The 13501-nt window shown below is 39.3% G+C and overlaps 1 protein-coding gene across 1 annotated transcript in view; it reads right to left on the bottom strand.

Annotated features, from left to right (window-relative positions):
* The window catches only part of NCBP1 (nuclear cap binding protein subunit 1), a 37724-nt gene that overhangs the window by 5065 nt on the left and 19158 nt on the right, over positions 1–13501 (bottom strand). The window contains exons 11-20 of the mRNA XM_043891167.1: positions 12118–12228; positions 11337–11401; positions 9737–9799; positions 9430–9504; positions 7470–7573; positions 5381–5503; positions 4320–4422; positions 3413–3506; positions 2504–2607; positions 732–846 (exon numbers count right to left, since the gene is read on the bottom strand). Of these exons, the coding sequence (XP_043747102.1) occupies positions 732–846; positions 2504–2607; positions 3413–3506; positions 4320–4422; positions 5381–5503; positions 7470–7573; positions 9430–9504; positions 9737–9799; positions 11337–11401; positions 12118–12228 (957 nt within the window). The remainder of the gene's footprint in view (positions 1–731; positions 847–2503; positions 2608–3412; positions 3507–4319; positions 4423–5380; positions 5504–7469; positions 7574–9429; positions 9505–9736; positions 9800–11336; positions 11402–12117; positions 12229–13501) is intronic.

Below are 13501 nucleotides of genomic sequence, written 5' to 3'. Positions count from 1 at the left end.
CACCACATATCTAGAGAAGAGGGTGGTGTGAAGTCCAGTCTCTGGAGCAGGTACACGTGTAAAATGGGGATGATGCCGTTTACCTCACAGCGTCTGCGGCTTGTGTTTGCATACTGTCCCTCATGTATGTGTGCGTGCCCGCACGGTGACTGGCGCCTGACACTGCTCTGGGTTTGTATGAGTCATTAAACTTGGCTTTACCTTTCTCTGGGAAATGTGCCTGACCCTGGAAAACGGTCACGAAGAACACCAGTACTATCTGTTAAATCTCAAGGTACATCCAGCTCACTGCTTCTGCCCCAGATGGCTACAACGCTAAACATGTTAATAATACGAGGAGTATTTTATGGGTCCGGAAAAGGCTGTCTCCTCTTGCTCTGCTCCCTCCCCACCCCTGTGCCAGGGAAGGGGTGAACCCTAACAATCTTCTCTCTCTCTCCATCTTGCATCAGAAACTCTTATAGAAACACAAGTGTCCTCCTCCCTTCTCCTTCGGGAAGGCAATAGGATGGTAAACTATGGAAAAAGCAAGCTTTGTGGCTTTTGCTAAACAGGTTCACCATGCAGGAAAACGACAGAGAGCAGCAGACGCCAGTCCTTCCCCCTCCTCCATTTCTACAAACAGCTCTGCATGATTTGGTCTCAAAAAAAAAAAGCTCCCATCAAGGTAATGAATATTCTCAGTGATTTCTTTTATTATTTTGACGATTTGCAGCCGACACAAGACTCACCCGTTTGTGTTGCCTTGCGAGTTTTTCCTTAGCCTCTTCTAGCTCTTTCTGGATCTTGAGAACGTGTTTGTTCATCTTACGAATTGTGGAGTGCAAGATTTCCCAAACGAACAGTCTTAAAGTAATAAGGCATTTGGTTACTGTATGTTAAACTATACTTAAAGAAAATAAGCCCTCTCAACTTTCGTAATCTACACATACTTATTAAGGTCTGATATAGCCTTCTCTTCTTTAGGCAGAATAAGGTATATTTCTCCAGCAACATAATTTTTCTTGTACTATCAATCATGCACACAATCTATCTCTACCCATTAGATTCAGATGAGCTTCCTAAAGGCAATACTGGGGTCCTCGTCATTTATTTATTTCCACCCCCTACTAGACACACATAGAACGTATGTGTACATAGTCAATGAAATGGCAAACCAGAAGAAAACACCCTAGAAACAAAAATACATTTTTCTCTCTTTTGAATGTAAACACTATGTGTTGTGGTTTTTTTGAAATGGAAACCTAGTATGAGGATCACTGACATGCTTTATACTAGCACAAACTCAGCCAATTCTCTTGGAACATGTAAGAACCTCATTAGTTGGTAAGAGCTATCAACTGCTGGGCCTTTAGGAATGAGACACTTAAGTCAACTACTTTTTCAAACTACTCAAGTACCAGGGTCACCTGTAGGAGTGTTACATGTTTGCCGCATAAATATGAGTGTGCTTAAGTAGCTTCTTAACTCCTTTTTACGTCTGTAACATTATGTCTCCTAACCCCAGGGTATACCGCGCAGGAGAGGACTTCCTTCTACAAGTTTAATCTGGATGGTGACAGTTCCAAGTGGAACATAATAAAACAAGGTGTAGAGTGTTAGCAAACAGGGTGAAGCAGCAGAGTGCCCGAACGCTGCCTCCGGCAGCTGGTCAGCAAAGGCCCTGCGGAGGGAGAGCTGCAGACGTAAAGCGCTACGGGTTGGCGGCTGACAGACTTGAGTGGGCAGTTTTCTGAGATGCCGCACATCTGAGAATGTCCTTCTGTTGCCCTTATTTCTGAGTGCCAGCTTGGCTGGTGTGATCATCTTAGACCACATTCCTTCAGCCTAAAGGTTCAGCTTAGTGTCCTAAGCCAATAACAAACACAGTGAAGAGGATAAAGGCTGTGATGGATATTTATGTCTTTGCAAGTAATGGGTTCCTTTGTTTCCTATTTTGTATCAACTCCTGTTGTCCTAGCCCTGGATCAGGTATAAAGCCTGTGGACTCTGCTTCATGCATAAGAACCAAACTTAAAGAAAAGTCTCTTTCCTTTAGGGGGAACGAGTCGAGAGAGAATTTTCTGTGTATTACATCTAGGAATTTTATGACTAAGGTGAGACCTCCTCCCCCAGTGGCATTCAGGTGCCCACCAGGCTTTCCTCAATCCCTCCGTAATGCGCACTTAATCTACAACAGACTGATTTCTGCCGGTTCCTACTGTGAACTCCTGCCACGTCCCATTGTCTAGCTGAGACCCTGACATACAGCCCAATCTCCCCGCCCAACAGTTTGGACCCTCTGTAAGCGTTTCTACTTTTAAGTCCTAATTCACCTTTTATGTGTGTGTCCCTAAAACACACTGCAACCAGACTGGTTGTGTGTATTTCCATTGTGCAAGAATCTCTGCCGAGTCCAGGCTGGACCACTGTGATGCTAGTATAACCTGGTCTGGACCAGAATGTGGAGCTCATGTATAAGAATTCTGAGAGAATAAGAACTTTGTAAAATAACCCATTTTACCTAGTAAAGTCACGAGACAATTCTGAAGAGAAGATCCAATTTGCTACTGCAGCACAGTCGACAATCTGCGTGCGAATCATCTTATCTACCAGAACAGCAATCATCTATGGTCAGAGGAGAGACGTTATTCAGGGAAGTCACAGTTATATGTAGGCCACAATAATCCCACTGCTAAACAGTTAAAATAGGATGGGTGTGAACATTCAGTAGCTATGGAACTGAACAATTTGACCATTAGGTCTCAAGATTTGTTTTCCCTTCTGCTTGGCTCTGGTACTTTTTGTAAGAATACAATAACACAAATAAAGACTGAGCAAAAAGAAACTCTGAATGTTAATACTTAAAACATACTGACCAGAGATTTAGTAACACATCTTTTGTTACCTGGAAGTTATTGACTACAGATGTTTCAGTATTCATTTATATAATAAACTGCTGGCCATAAGCATGCGTTAGTGCAAAAATATCCTGGTTAATAATGTGTCAAAGTTAATCCTAAAGTTTTATCATGAAAAATGTCGTAAATATACTCCAAAACTTATTTTAATGCCTCTTTATAACACATGGTATTAAAATAGTATATTGAGATTTGAGAAATCTGGGGCCTGTTTAAAAATAGAAACTGGATAGACTAAAGAACTATTTCCTACCCAACTGGAGAACCTTCCAAGAAATAAGCATTCTTACTTAAAATGTGTTGAGATATTATAACATCATACCAAATCATAACACTTGCTCTTTAGAGAATGACTCAAACATCATTACTTCCACAGCACTAAAATTATAGATTTAAAAACTGTTCAAAGGGCACAGTTAAATTTCATGTTCTACAAACTAAAACAATGATATCAAGTGCCTTCTTTTTATACCTATACAATCAGCATCTCAACATGTCTAATTAGTTTTTACCTGTGGATGGTTCCGCCAGACCTCAAACATGACTCTTAGAACATGTAATTTTCCTTCATCGCTTTCAGCTAGGGTTTTGAAGACTTCATGAAACCTTTTCATGGTTGGTGGGGGTGGGGGCAGAAATAGCACAGATAAACTTATTGAGCATCTTAACATTTTCAAAGCTTTACAACGTTACTCAATTTCCAGTGCAGTATAAAATACAAAATAACCAAACATCATTAATCATTGAGGAATATAAAAGGTATGATTAGGAATTCAATTTGTATGGCATCTGTCTCAAAATCTTAGGAGAATTACAAAGTACTGTCATTAGCCAAGGACTCTAGTTTACTGTGTATTTAAGGACAGATGAGGGCTAAGGAATAGTCTAACACCCGTGTAGTAGTCTGCCTGCATCTTCTGTGGGAGCCTTGCAAGTCTCATAGAGAGACCAGGAAGTTGAGATGGGGTGAGGAGTCTAGTTTCTCTGCCTGACTGGGAAGAATATCTATATGTTCGTTCTTCATTTAGACTGTATGATGAGTTAAAAAGTTCTGTCTTTAGATGCCAACCTTTGGGTGGCTCCCAGAAATGCAGCTGGCTCTCAATTCTGCTCACCCTCTTTTTAGGAAGATCCTTGGACAAGGTGGGAACTTTCTGATTGTCCTATGGACCCAGGTTTTTCTCTCTCTAAAGGTTTATGTGGAAAAAATGTACACTTTATATATACATGCAAACCACAGACAGGAGCCATCCGACTGGGATGGTAGCTACCACAAGCCAGAGCCCATTGTATCAAGTTATATGACGCTATTAAGATCTCTCTATTCAACCATCGTAAGGTAAAAACCACCACACCACTGTATTCACGCAGCGAGGTCTGAAACCCTCAAGAGGGCATGTGTGCTCTGGCCGCACTTACTTTGCAAGAGCGCTGAAGGAGTGGCTGAACGACTTGGCTGCCAAGTGTAGCAGAGTCTGTACAAAGACCTCTATTTTCAGTGGGTTAAAGCTGAATCCTTCATCTGAACAACAGCAGAGAGAGTCAGGAAGATTAAGCATAGCAATTCTCTGGTCCCTAACCTGTATTGCTAAGCAGATGGCACACTCATATCCAAATACTGAGTCCCACGTTCAAGCAATGTCTCAGCGCACTAACAGACAATAAAAGACCGTCACTGATTAATCGCGTGTCCTCAAAATACAAAACTAAGCATGACCTTAATTCTGAAGTTTTTGGGGATTGTTTCCCAAATTATTCTATATGTTCCATTTCTTTTTACAAATACCACATAGATTTCTTTGTTCTTATCTCTCTACATGGGTGGCAAGATAATACAGTAAAAGAAAAAAATACACTAAGCCCTTTACACTTTAGGTGCATGTCCTAAGATGTCTGACAATGTTTATATTTAACATTCTGAATTATACTTTCTAAATATATTCTAACATCATAATACAAACTTCTTAGAAAAATCTAAACAAAATCTCAGTAATAATCTAAACACCATTAATATTTTAAGCCATTTTTCTCTGTGTACAGATCTAACAAAATTTTCCTCCTAAACGGTTACCCCGTTGTCCCAGGAGACTTGATCTGTTTCATTAATTCGTCTTTTTTTGTTTGAGTTATTGTAGTTTCCAAGATGTTTTAACAGATGACAAAGCAAGTCCCTCTCATGGCTTTTTGTCTTATCTTTTGTTGATGATAAACTTATAGTTCAATTTGGAGAGAACACCCAACTTTATAATACACCAAGTCTTCCTATGCAGGAACCTCTCTAAAGTGAAAGCAGGCAGTGTTTCAGTGAACAGTGTGTGCACTTTTATTCACAGTTAAGTGAATTCAGTTAAGTGAATACCTGTGCTCTGGGGAATAACTGACAGGCTGTCAGGCTAAACAAATATACTGTACGAGAATTATGTTTTTACTTAAGCCTGACCCATACATAGTTCCATTCAACAAATATTTAATTCCCTTACCATCATCATCATCCTGATTAGGATTAGGGACGTCTTTCAGAATGCTGAAGATTTCATCATTGGTTGCTTTACTTTTAAAGGCAACAGCTAAACAGAGGGCAACCGAATGTCCAGGAAGAGAGTCTAAGCACAGAATGCAAAGAGTTAAATAACTGAAAAACTTTTAAGAAATGACTTTCTTTTAAAATAGAGTACTCTCTATCCTAAGGTTAATATTTATTCTGTATAAAGATAACCACACATGAAAGTTTCATTCAGTATGTCAATGGCTTTTCACCTGAAATAAGGCATAATAGGTTTCTTGCCTCAATACTTCCTTAAGAACACGGAGCTAATTGGAATTCAGAGTGTGAGGCAGGTATGGATCTTCCTCGGGAAACACAGCTGCAACTCTCCTTGGATGGTCTCCGATCCCTAGGCCTCTGTAAGCTCAAAGGCTGAGAATGTATTTCTCTTTCATTTTGGTCAGTGCACCTCCTTTCCCTGATACAGTGGAAACTAAGTTTGGGTTTGAGCAAGGTGAAGGCTGCCAACTTAAGACGACGCTGCTCTGCTCTTTTGCTGAACCCGCATGCGTGAGTCTGTATGAGCCAGATGCTCGTGCGCTGTGACCCCAGCGTTTACTGTTGGTCCTCACTGTGTACAGTCTGAGCTGACACACACTGCACGGCATCACCAGAGCAGCGGGAACTCTACTTTTAATGTAAGGTAGACAAAGAGGTAGCAAAAAAGGCAATTCTGACACAGAATACGAGTTACTAAGCACTTGGAATGAATAAAGTCAGTTCCAACAATTCACATGTGCTCTGTACTTTTCTTGAAAGTGTGAGGGAAAGGGAAGAAAAATCCCCCACCAGCGACAAGACTACATTCTAGGTAAGGAACCAAGATACATAAAAAGTAGCCAGAGAGTAACACAAAACTGGCTTGCTAAAGGTTAAGGAAATATTTACAAGAGTGGAGCTCGGGCTAGATCCTGGAGAGAGAACAGGAACCAGAGAACAGAAAGGGATGATGGTACAAACAGGTAAGACCAAGAATGAGAAGCATGGAAAAAACAAAGTGGGCTTGGCTGCAGTCACTTGAGAAGAAGTGACAAATCATAAAGTAGAAACGACAGTTAGGTGGGCCTTAAGTGTTAGGCTGAAGGCTGAGTTATTTCTGTGGGGAAAAAAGAAAGCTCAGTGTTCAACAAAAGTCTGAACTCTTTGATATCAAAGACTGTATCTTATGGTTCTCTGAGCCAGTACAAAGCAGAAATCAAAATGTGGCACTTATAAGTACCGCATCAAGCTTTGCTTTTTGCAGAAAACACAGTGTTCAAGAACAAGGCTGCTCAGTATTTAAGTCTGGGCTTTAGCCCAGAATAGCTTCTTTGAAGCTCTTCCCTCATTGTAAAACTGTTGTTAAGAACATACCTATTTCTCAAAAGTTGTTTTAAGGAATAAGTGACACAGTAACATAGGAAATGGAATCCTCAGCACTGGAGTCGAGTTTTGTTTCAAGGGAAACAGGTGTAGTCTCAAGTGCAGGGGCAGAAGCAGGGGTGCAACATGAGAGCAGGGGGGAGGAGTGAGTTTGAAGCACAATACGGCACATCAAACAGTCCCTTTGATTTTCAGTGCAAATCTCAGAAATGACGTGACCAAACAGTAAGAAAAGTGTGTTTAGACTAGAGGCTCGCTGCAGGTAAAACATGTAGTCTCCATGTGCATCTACATTCCCACTCCTGTACTGTTAGCAGATGATAAACCAATTCATGTAATCAAAATTGCCATGACAAACACATACTTTCATTTCAGTAAGTTCTGGCTATAAATTCATCTTGCTGTACTTAACAACACTTAAAATGTCATGAAGAAAACATTTTAAACAATATTAAAAACAGTTACAAGACAGTAATTACTAAGTAAATCACAGTAAATGTTTAAAATTATGACAGGGCAAAGAAAACAACAGAGGCTGGTGAGAATCACCTTTCAAACAGAGAAAATATAAACCCAAGGAGAGGAATAATTTACTTTCTCCACCTTAGAAAACTGAGCCAGCCCTTGCATTAGCACCTTTGGGAACAGGGCTCGCTACTTACTGCTGCTCTCATCTCCGTACTTGTAAATGCAGCTCGGGTTTGCAGGACACAGAGCTGAGAAGGCAGGAGGGACAAAATCTAATATGCGCTGATGGTAAGACAACCTACAATATAAATAAAAGCCTCAGAAAATACCGTTCACCAGTCTCGTTCTTTGGTAATAGCCAACTTTACTCAGGAGAGCAGCACCCGGCACTCAGCTGACAACCAGGAAGTAAAGGGCAACGCGTCGTTTTAACTCCCGTCTGGGCCAGCACACCAGAACCCACGTCTTCTTCAGAACTTCCTGCTTTGTGCGGAGATGTGGGCCAGTGGGTCCACAAGCCCGGTGGCCAAGGATGTGAGGTGGTGATGGCAGGGTGTGATGAGGTGGAGCAAACAGTTTGTACGGTTGGAAGATTGGTTATATTGTAGTAGATAAATACTTATCCAGACCATGGGAGACAAGTTTCTTAATGTCTGCCAAGGTATTTAGAAATCATGGCAAAGGGGAAGGCTAGGGAGAAAAATGATATGTTGGGATGGAACTGGAAAGATACACACATCTAGGTGGATATAAAAACAGATTTGTGTATGTATGGGTACATGTCTGCATAAATATATTCACTATGCTTGTCCATCTAGAGGGCAGAAAACCACTTATACCCAATAGCAATAAACACATCAAGTGTCCAGACCTTGCTACTTAAATACCATGCCCCATAAAAGAAGCTCCTCCTCTTTGAATATGAATAGATGATTCCAGGAAAGGGGCAAGGAAACGTAAGAAGAGCCTGGAACGTCTGTGCCAGAAATAAGGAAATGCTCAATGAATGGAGGGGGAACATTAAAGGAAGGGAAAAACAGGGACACAGCAGGCACAAGGGACTCACAGTGGACAAATGGGGGCAAAATCTGAGCATCAGAGTAAGTACCGACAGTGATGAGTGTCACTGAACAAAACAGTCTCTGCTGATACATAAACGCAGGAACTAATAGCTAAAAAAGGAAAGCTCTTTCTTACAGGGGAAAGTCAACTAATAAACGTAGACGGAATAATGGAAAAAGGGGATCATCACAGTGGTGGCGATAAAAGTACAAGCTGCAGTGGAGGTCTGCTCTAAGACCTGAGCGCCACCTCAGGGCATTCTCCACAAAACACCGATCAACTACAAAGGGGGAAAGGGCGAGTTCCAGGCTGAGAAGCCTGACGTGGCCATCTAATCAAGATTAACATCTTCAGTGGTGGACAGTGTGAGACGTGACTCATGAGGATGCACCAAGCCAACAGAGCAAAGGCCCACAGTCTTTAAAGCTGACAGTGATGTGAACGAGAAAGAGTAACAGCAGTTCAAGGTGAAGGAATCAGAAGAAAATGACAATTAAATGCTACACATGCTCCTGGATAGAATTCTGGGCCAGAAAGGAAAAAAATATTGTTGGGATGGTTGGTAAAATTTCAGCAGCATCTGTGGATTGTACAAGTGGTATTACTGTATCAGCTCATCCTGATCTGGAGGGCTGTATTCTCGTCATGGAGAAGTGTTTTTTTGTTTGGGGGAAATATACAACCGACTAGGATCAGACATCATATCTGCAACTTGTTTTCAAAAAGTTCAGAGAAAGACCAATATAAAGGGTAGATATTATACAGAGAGGCTAAAAGGACTAGGCATTAGAACAAATGTAGTAAAATGTTAACTAGGGGATCTAGATGAACATCATACAGAGTTCTATTTTGGCAACTTTCCTAAAATTTGAAATTATTTCAAAGTATATTTGACAAAAATAAACTTTTTGACTTAATTCACATAGAATCCAGATGGCATGGCTGCCCTATTTTTCAGCATAAATCTGAAAGGGAAGAAAGAAAGGTACTTGGATTTTAATGATATGATATTCTGGACATACATTTGAGAAGGGAAACCTCCCCCACAGAAATGAGACAACCTAAGCTAAGGAGAAAACACAAAGAACTTACCTCATACATTTTTCTAGAACTTCTCTTACAAACTTTGGTTTGGGACTTTCTGGATCTTGAGTAAGACAATCTGACCTAATGACAAAATACAGTTTTACAAGTTCTTACACATAATCCGCATCTGTATCTACCTTGTATTAAGCTGCAAATAGTTCCCTTCTACCTACATTATTTCATTTATATATATGTATTAAAAAAACTAAATCTTTCAGATCACAAAAAAGATTGTTTTTATATTATAGTTTTAAATATTACTTTTTAAAATGGTAAACTGTAGAGAAAGACAGATATACATAACACTACTTACCAATCTTCCCAGCTCCAACGGAATTGGAAGTTACTTAGATGATGGGAAAACCAATTAATAAACCTACACAAAGAAGTGGGGGGGGGGGGGGGTGGAAAAGGATGAAAGGTTGCAGTTTATAATAGGAATTCACATAATTCTTCAGACAAATAAGACCCTATTTTCACCCTACCTACAGCTGTTCCTTTCTTCTGCCACCTACCCCTCTCTGTGCAAACCCTGCAACTCATCTTCTACTTCAAAAAAAAACAGTACCCATCTCACTCCTCCTAACAGTGCTATCCTTTTCAAGAGAATAACAGGTGCAACTCAAGTGCCTGTTTTATATCAAGAACCTTCTATGTGTTTATATTATATAATTTAATTCTCGCAGTAACTGCTGAGGGATGTATTATTCCATTTAACTGACAATGAAACTCCGTGAGGTGCAAAAAAAGATTAAGAACATTTTATAAACGCAAGAGCCAAAGCACAGTCTTTCATTATCATACCATGCCCTTTTTACCACAAACAATGAAACATACCATCAAAGCCCCTTTTTCTCTTAAAGACACCCCTGATCTCTCCAACTAGATAGGGATCACTTTAGTATACTATATAATGCTGTGAAATTTGTAAGAGCCCAGCAAATACTTGCTGAATGAATGGCATAGTTGGAATGCCCAGAGCAACTGGCAGTTTATTAATTAGACTGGGAAAAACCTCAGCAGACACCTTAAAGCACATCATTTATGTCCCTATAATTTCAATCATTAAAACTACTCAAGATAATAGGTCAACACACAGGACAGCCTTTTCTGATAGTTTTCAAATATGCATTTGAACAATGAACATGACAGATTATGGAAAATAGTCACTCTCTGTTCTGAGCTAATTTGGGAAAGTGACAGTAAGAGAGCATATTAGCTAACAGGCAGTAAGATCTCAACCAAAAGACAACAGGGGCATGCCAACTAACACAGCCATAAAAATCCAATACGGTCTTTTGTATAAACTCAGTCTTGAAGTTGTAGTTATAGAGAAGCTAATTGTTTTAAAAACAGACACTATCTATAAACAAATACATAATATATAAACATAATAAATATACAGGATTAGACTCTGCTTCTACATATGAATTAGCATAGAGCCTATTTTAAAAGCTTACCTACCTAATTACAGAGGGAAAGTGTAACCATACCAAAGCACCAAACAAATAAGCAATGAAATTAAAGAAAACTTCAGCATGGGTATCATTTCATATTGAAAATTAAGACTAGAAAGTGAAATGCTATATTACAACAAGTATGAGCTTTATTATATACAGGATTATTTGGAGGAGGCAAGAAAGAAAAACCAACTTGGAAATTCTTAAGAGGGCAAATATTTTTCTGATCATACACTTTTATAAAGTACAGGGAGTAGAAGCTGCTAACACTCTACAGAAATAAGGCAGGGACTTCCCTGGTCGTCCAGTGGCTAAGACTCCATGCTCCCAACGTACGGGACGTGGGTTTGATTCCTGGTCAGGGAACTGGATCTCACCTGCAGCAGCTAAGACCCACCGCAGGCAAATATTAAAAAAAAAAAAAAGTGGCGGGGGGGGGGGGGAATACTATACCTGTCTACACATGTAGTATTCATTGTGTCCAAACGCATATATAACATTTCAGTTGCCTGTGCAAGCTGTGAATTTCAGGATAAGGAAAACTATACTCTCTTTGAAAATAATCTATGATAGAAAAAACAAATAACATTTCCTAGAAGTCTATGTAATGACTAGTAATTCTTTTCAAGTAACTGATCTTAGAGGTATCAATGATATACAATACACCTGACCTGTACACACCTGTGAAATCAAGATAATAAACATTTACATCACCTCCAAAATTGCCACATTCTCCTTATAATCCATCCTCCCTTCTTCCCATTTATGCCTCCAAGCAAATATTGGTCTGTTGTCACTACATTATTTGCATTTTCTAGGATTCTGTGTAAATGGTATCATATACTATGAATTCATATTTGTTTGGCATGTTTTATTCAACATATATTTTGCAATTCACTCATGTTGATGCCTGCACTGAAAATCTATTTTGGTTTTTTTTTTAACCTGAGTAGTATTCCATTGTATAATTGTAACAAAATTTGCTTATCCATTCATGTATTGATGGATATTTGGACGGTTTCCAGTTTTGGGTTGTTACACATAAAGTTATAAACATTAATACTCTTGGGTAAACAGTCAAAGAGTGGCTGATTGTATGGTACATGTGATTTTTAACTTTTAAAGAAATGCCAAACTCTTTTCATGAAGTGATTTAAACCCACCAGCAGAAATATTTAATAATCTTGTAAAACCAGGCCAAACAGAGTACGTTTAAAAACAAAAGAAAGGATACAACTTGGGGTAGAGAGCCAGGCTGAAGTTTGCACAGTTCAATGAGAAGCGTTGTGTACATCACGTCGATGTGAGGCGGTGCTGGAAGTTGAAACAGCTCTGCAAAGATCACCTACAAGGGAATCACAAGTCAGCAACTCAATTTGACAGCTATCCATGCACTTCTACTATTTAGAAAGACCTCAGTGTTCTAAATTCTATGATATTCATAATTTTAAAAAGTAACTTTTTAACCTTAAAAACTATGCTTTCTAAAACACAAAGATCTATGATTGAATACCGTAATGAAGATTTCTTTATCTCTGTAACTCAATCAATAAGAATATGCAAAAATTAATGCTTAGCTGATATTTCCAGAGAATTAAATTTCAACTTTGAAAGTATCAGAGTTAATTCAGGGAGGTACAGTTTACTAGGGACTCACAGAGCCATCAGAGTTTCAGCTCTACAAGAAATAAGAGCCCTTTGTAGACTCTGAGGATATGGGATCAGAAGACAGTTAAGTCATTCTGCACAGTTACTACCTTTCTGGTAGTCCAAGACATTTTGGCCATGCTCTTGTTCAGAAACTTGTTTTCATCCTCCATATATAATTTGTGGGCCACATACCTAGACTTCTAAAGCCTAGTTCGCATTCCTCCTCCTCACTCCTATCTCCCACACTTTTGTATGAATTTCTATACATTTTGCAATTTTAAAATGTGACTTAAGTTTTGCACTTCAATTGACATGTCAATGAGTGAAATCCATTAGCCTAAGCATGCTCTCAAGTTTTGTAAAGATAGAACAGATGCACTATACCACTGTTCACACTGGTATAGTATGAATACAAAGTGAATTAAATAATACACTGTAATTATGTTCATGTTGAGCGTTTTAACATAAAGGAATAATGTATTTGACAGTTTGACTCGTGTCAAGTGAAAATACTGTTTTTTGGGAAATAAATTTCTATAAGGTGTTCAACGGTACTAATATCCTCCTCTGTATGACTTACATGGAAAAAAAGCATGATCTATTTTTTTCACTTCCAAAACAATTGACTCTTTTGATTTCTAAAAATAAATAAGGATTCGTATTTCCCTACTCTTGTGATACAGGAAATAATATACTAGTCCAGAGTATGCTAGTAGTGAGAAACCAGATAAACACAGTTAAAAATGGGTTATCTGCCTAAAGAATATTATAAAGTATTTAAGCCGCTTATACATATGTTCCCTGGAGAAGGAAACAGCAACCCACTTCAGTATTCCTGCTTGGAAGATTCCATGCACAGAGGAGGCCTGGAAGGCTACAGTCCATGGGGTCACTGAGGGGGACACAGCAGGGCACACAGACACGCGTGCACGCACACGTCTGTTACATGGACAAGGTACCGCTAGAGT

This window comes from Cervus elaphus, chromosome 29 (genome assembly GCF_910594005.1).
Source record: "Cervus elaphus chromosome 29, mCerEla1.1, whole genome shotgun sequence".
NCBI classification, from domain to species: Eukaryota; Metazoa; Chordata; class Mammalia; order Artiodactyla; family Cervidae; genus Cervus; species Cervus elaphus.
Note: the sequence above shows the minus strand (reverse complement) of the source record. Positions and strands in the feature narration are given on the sequence as shown.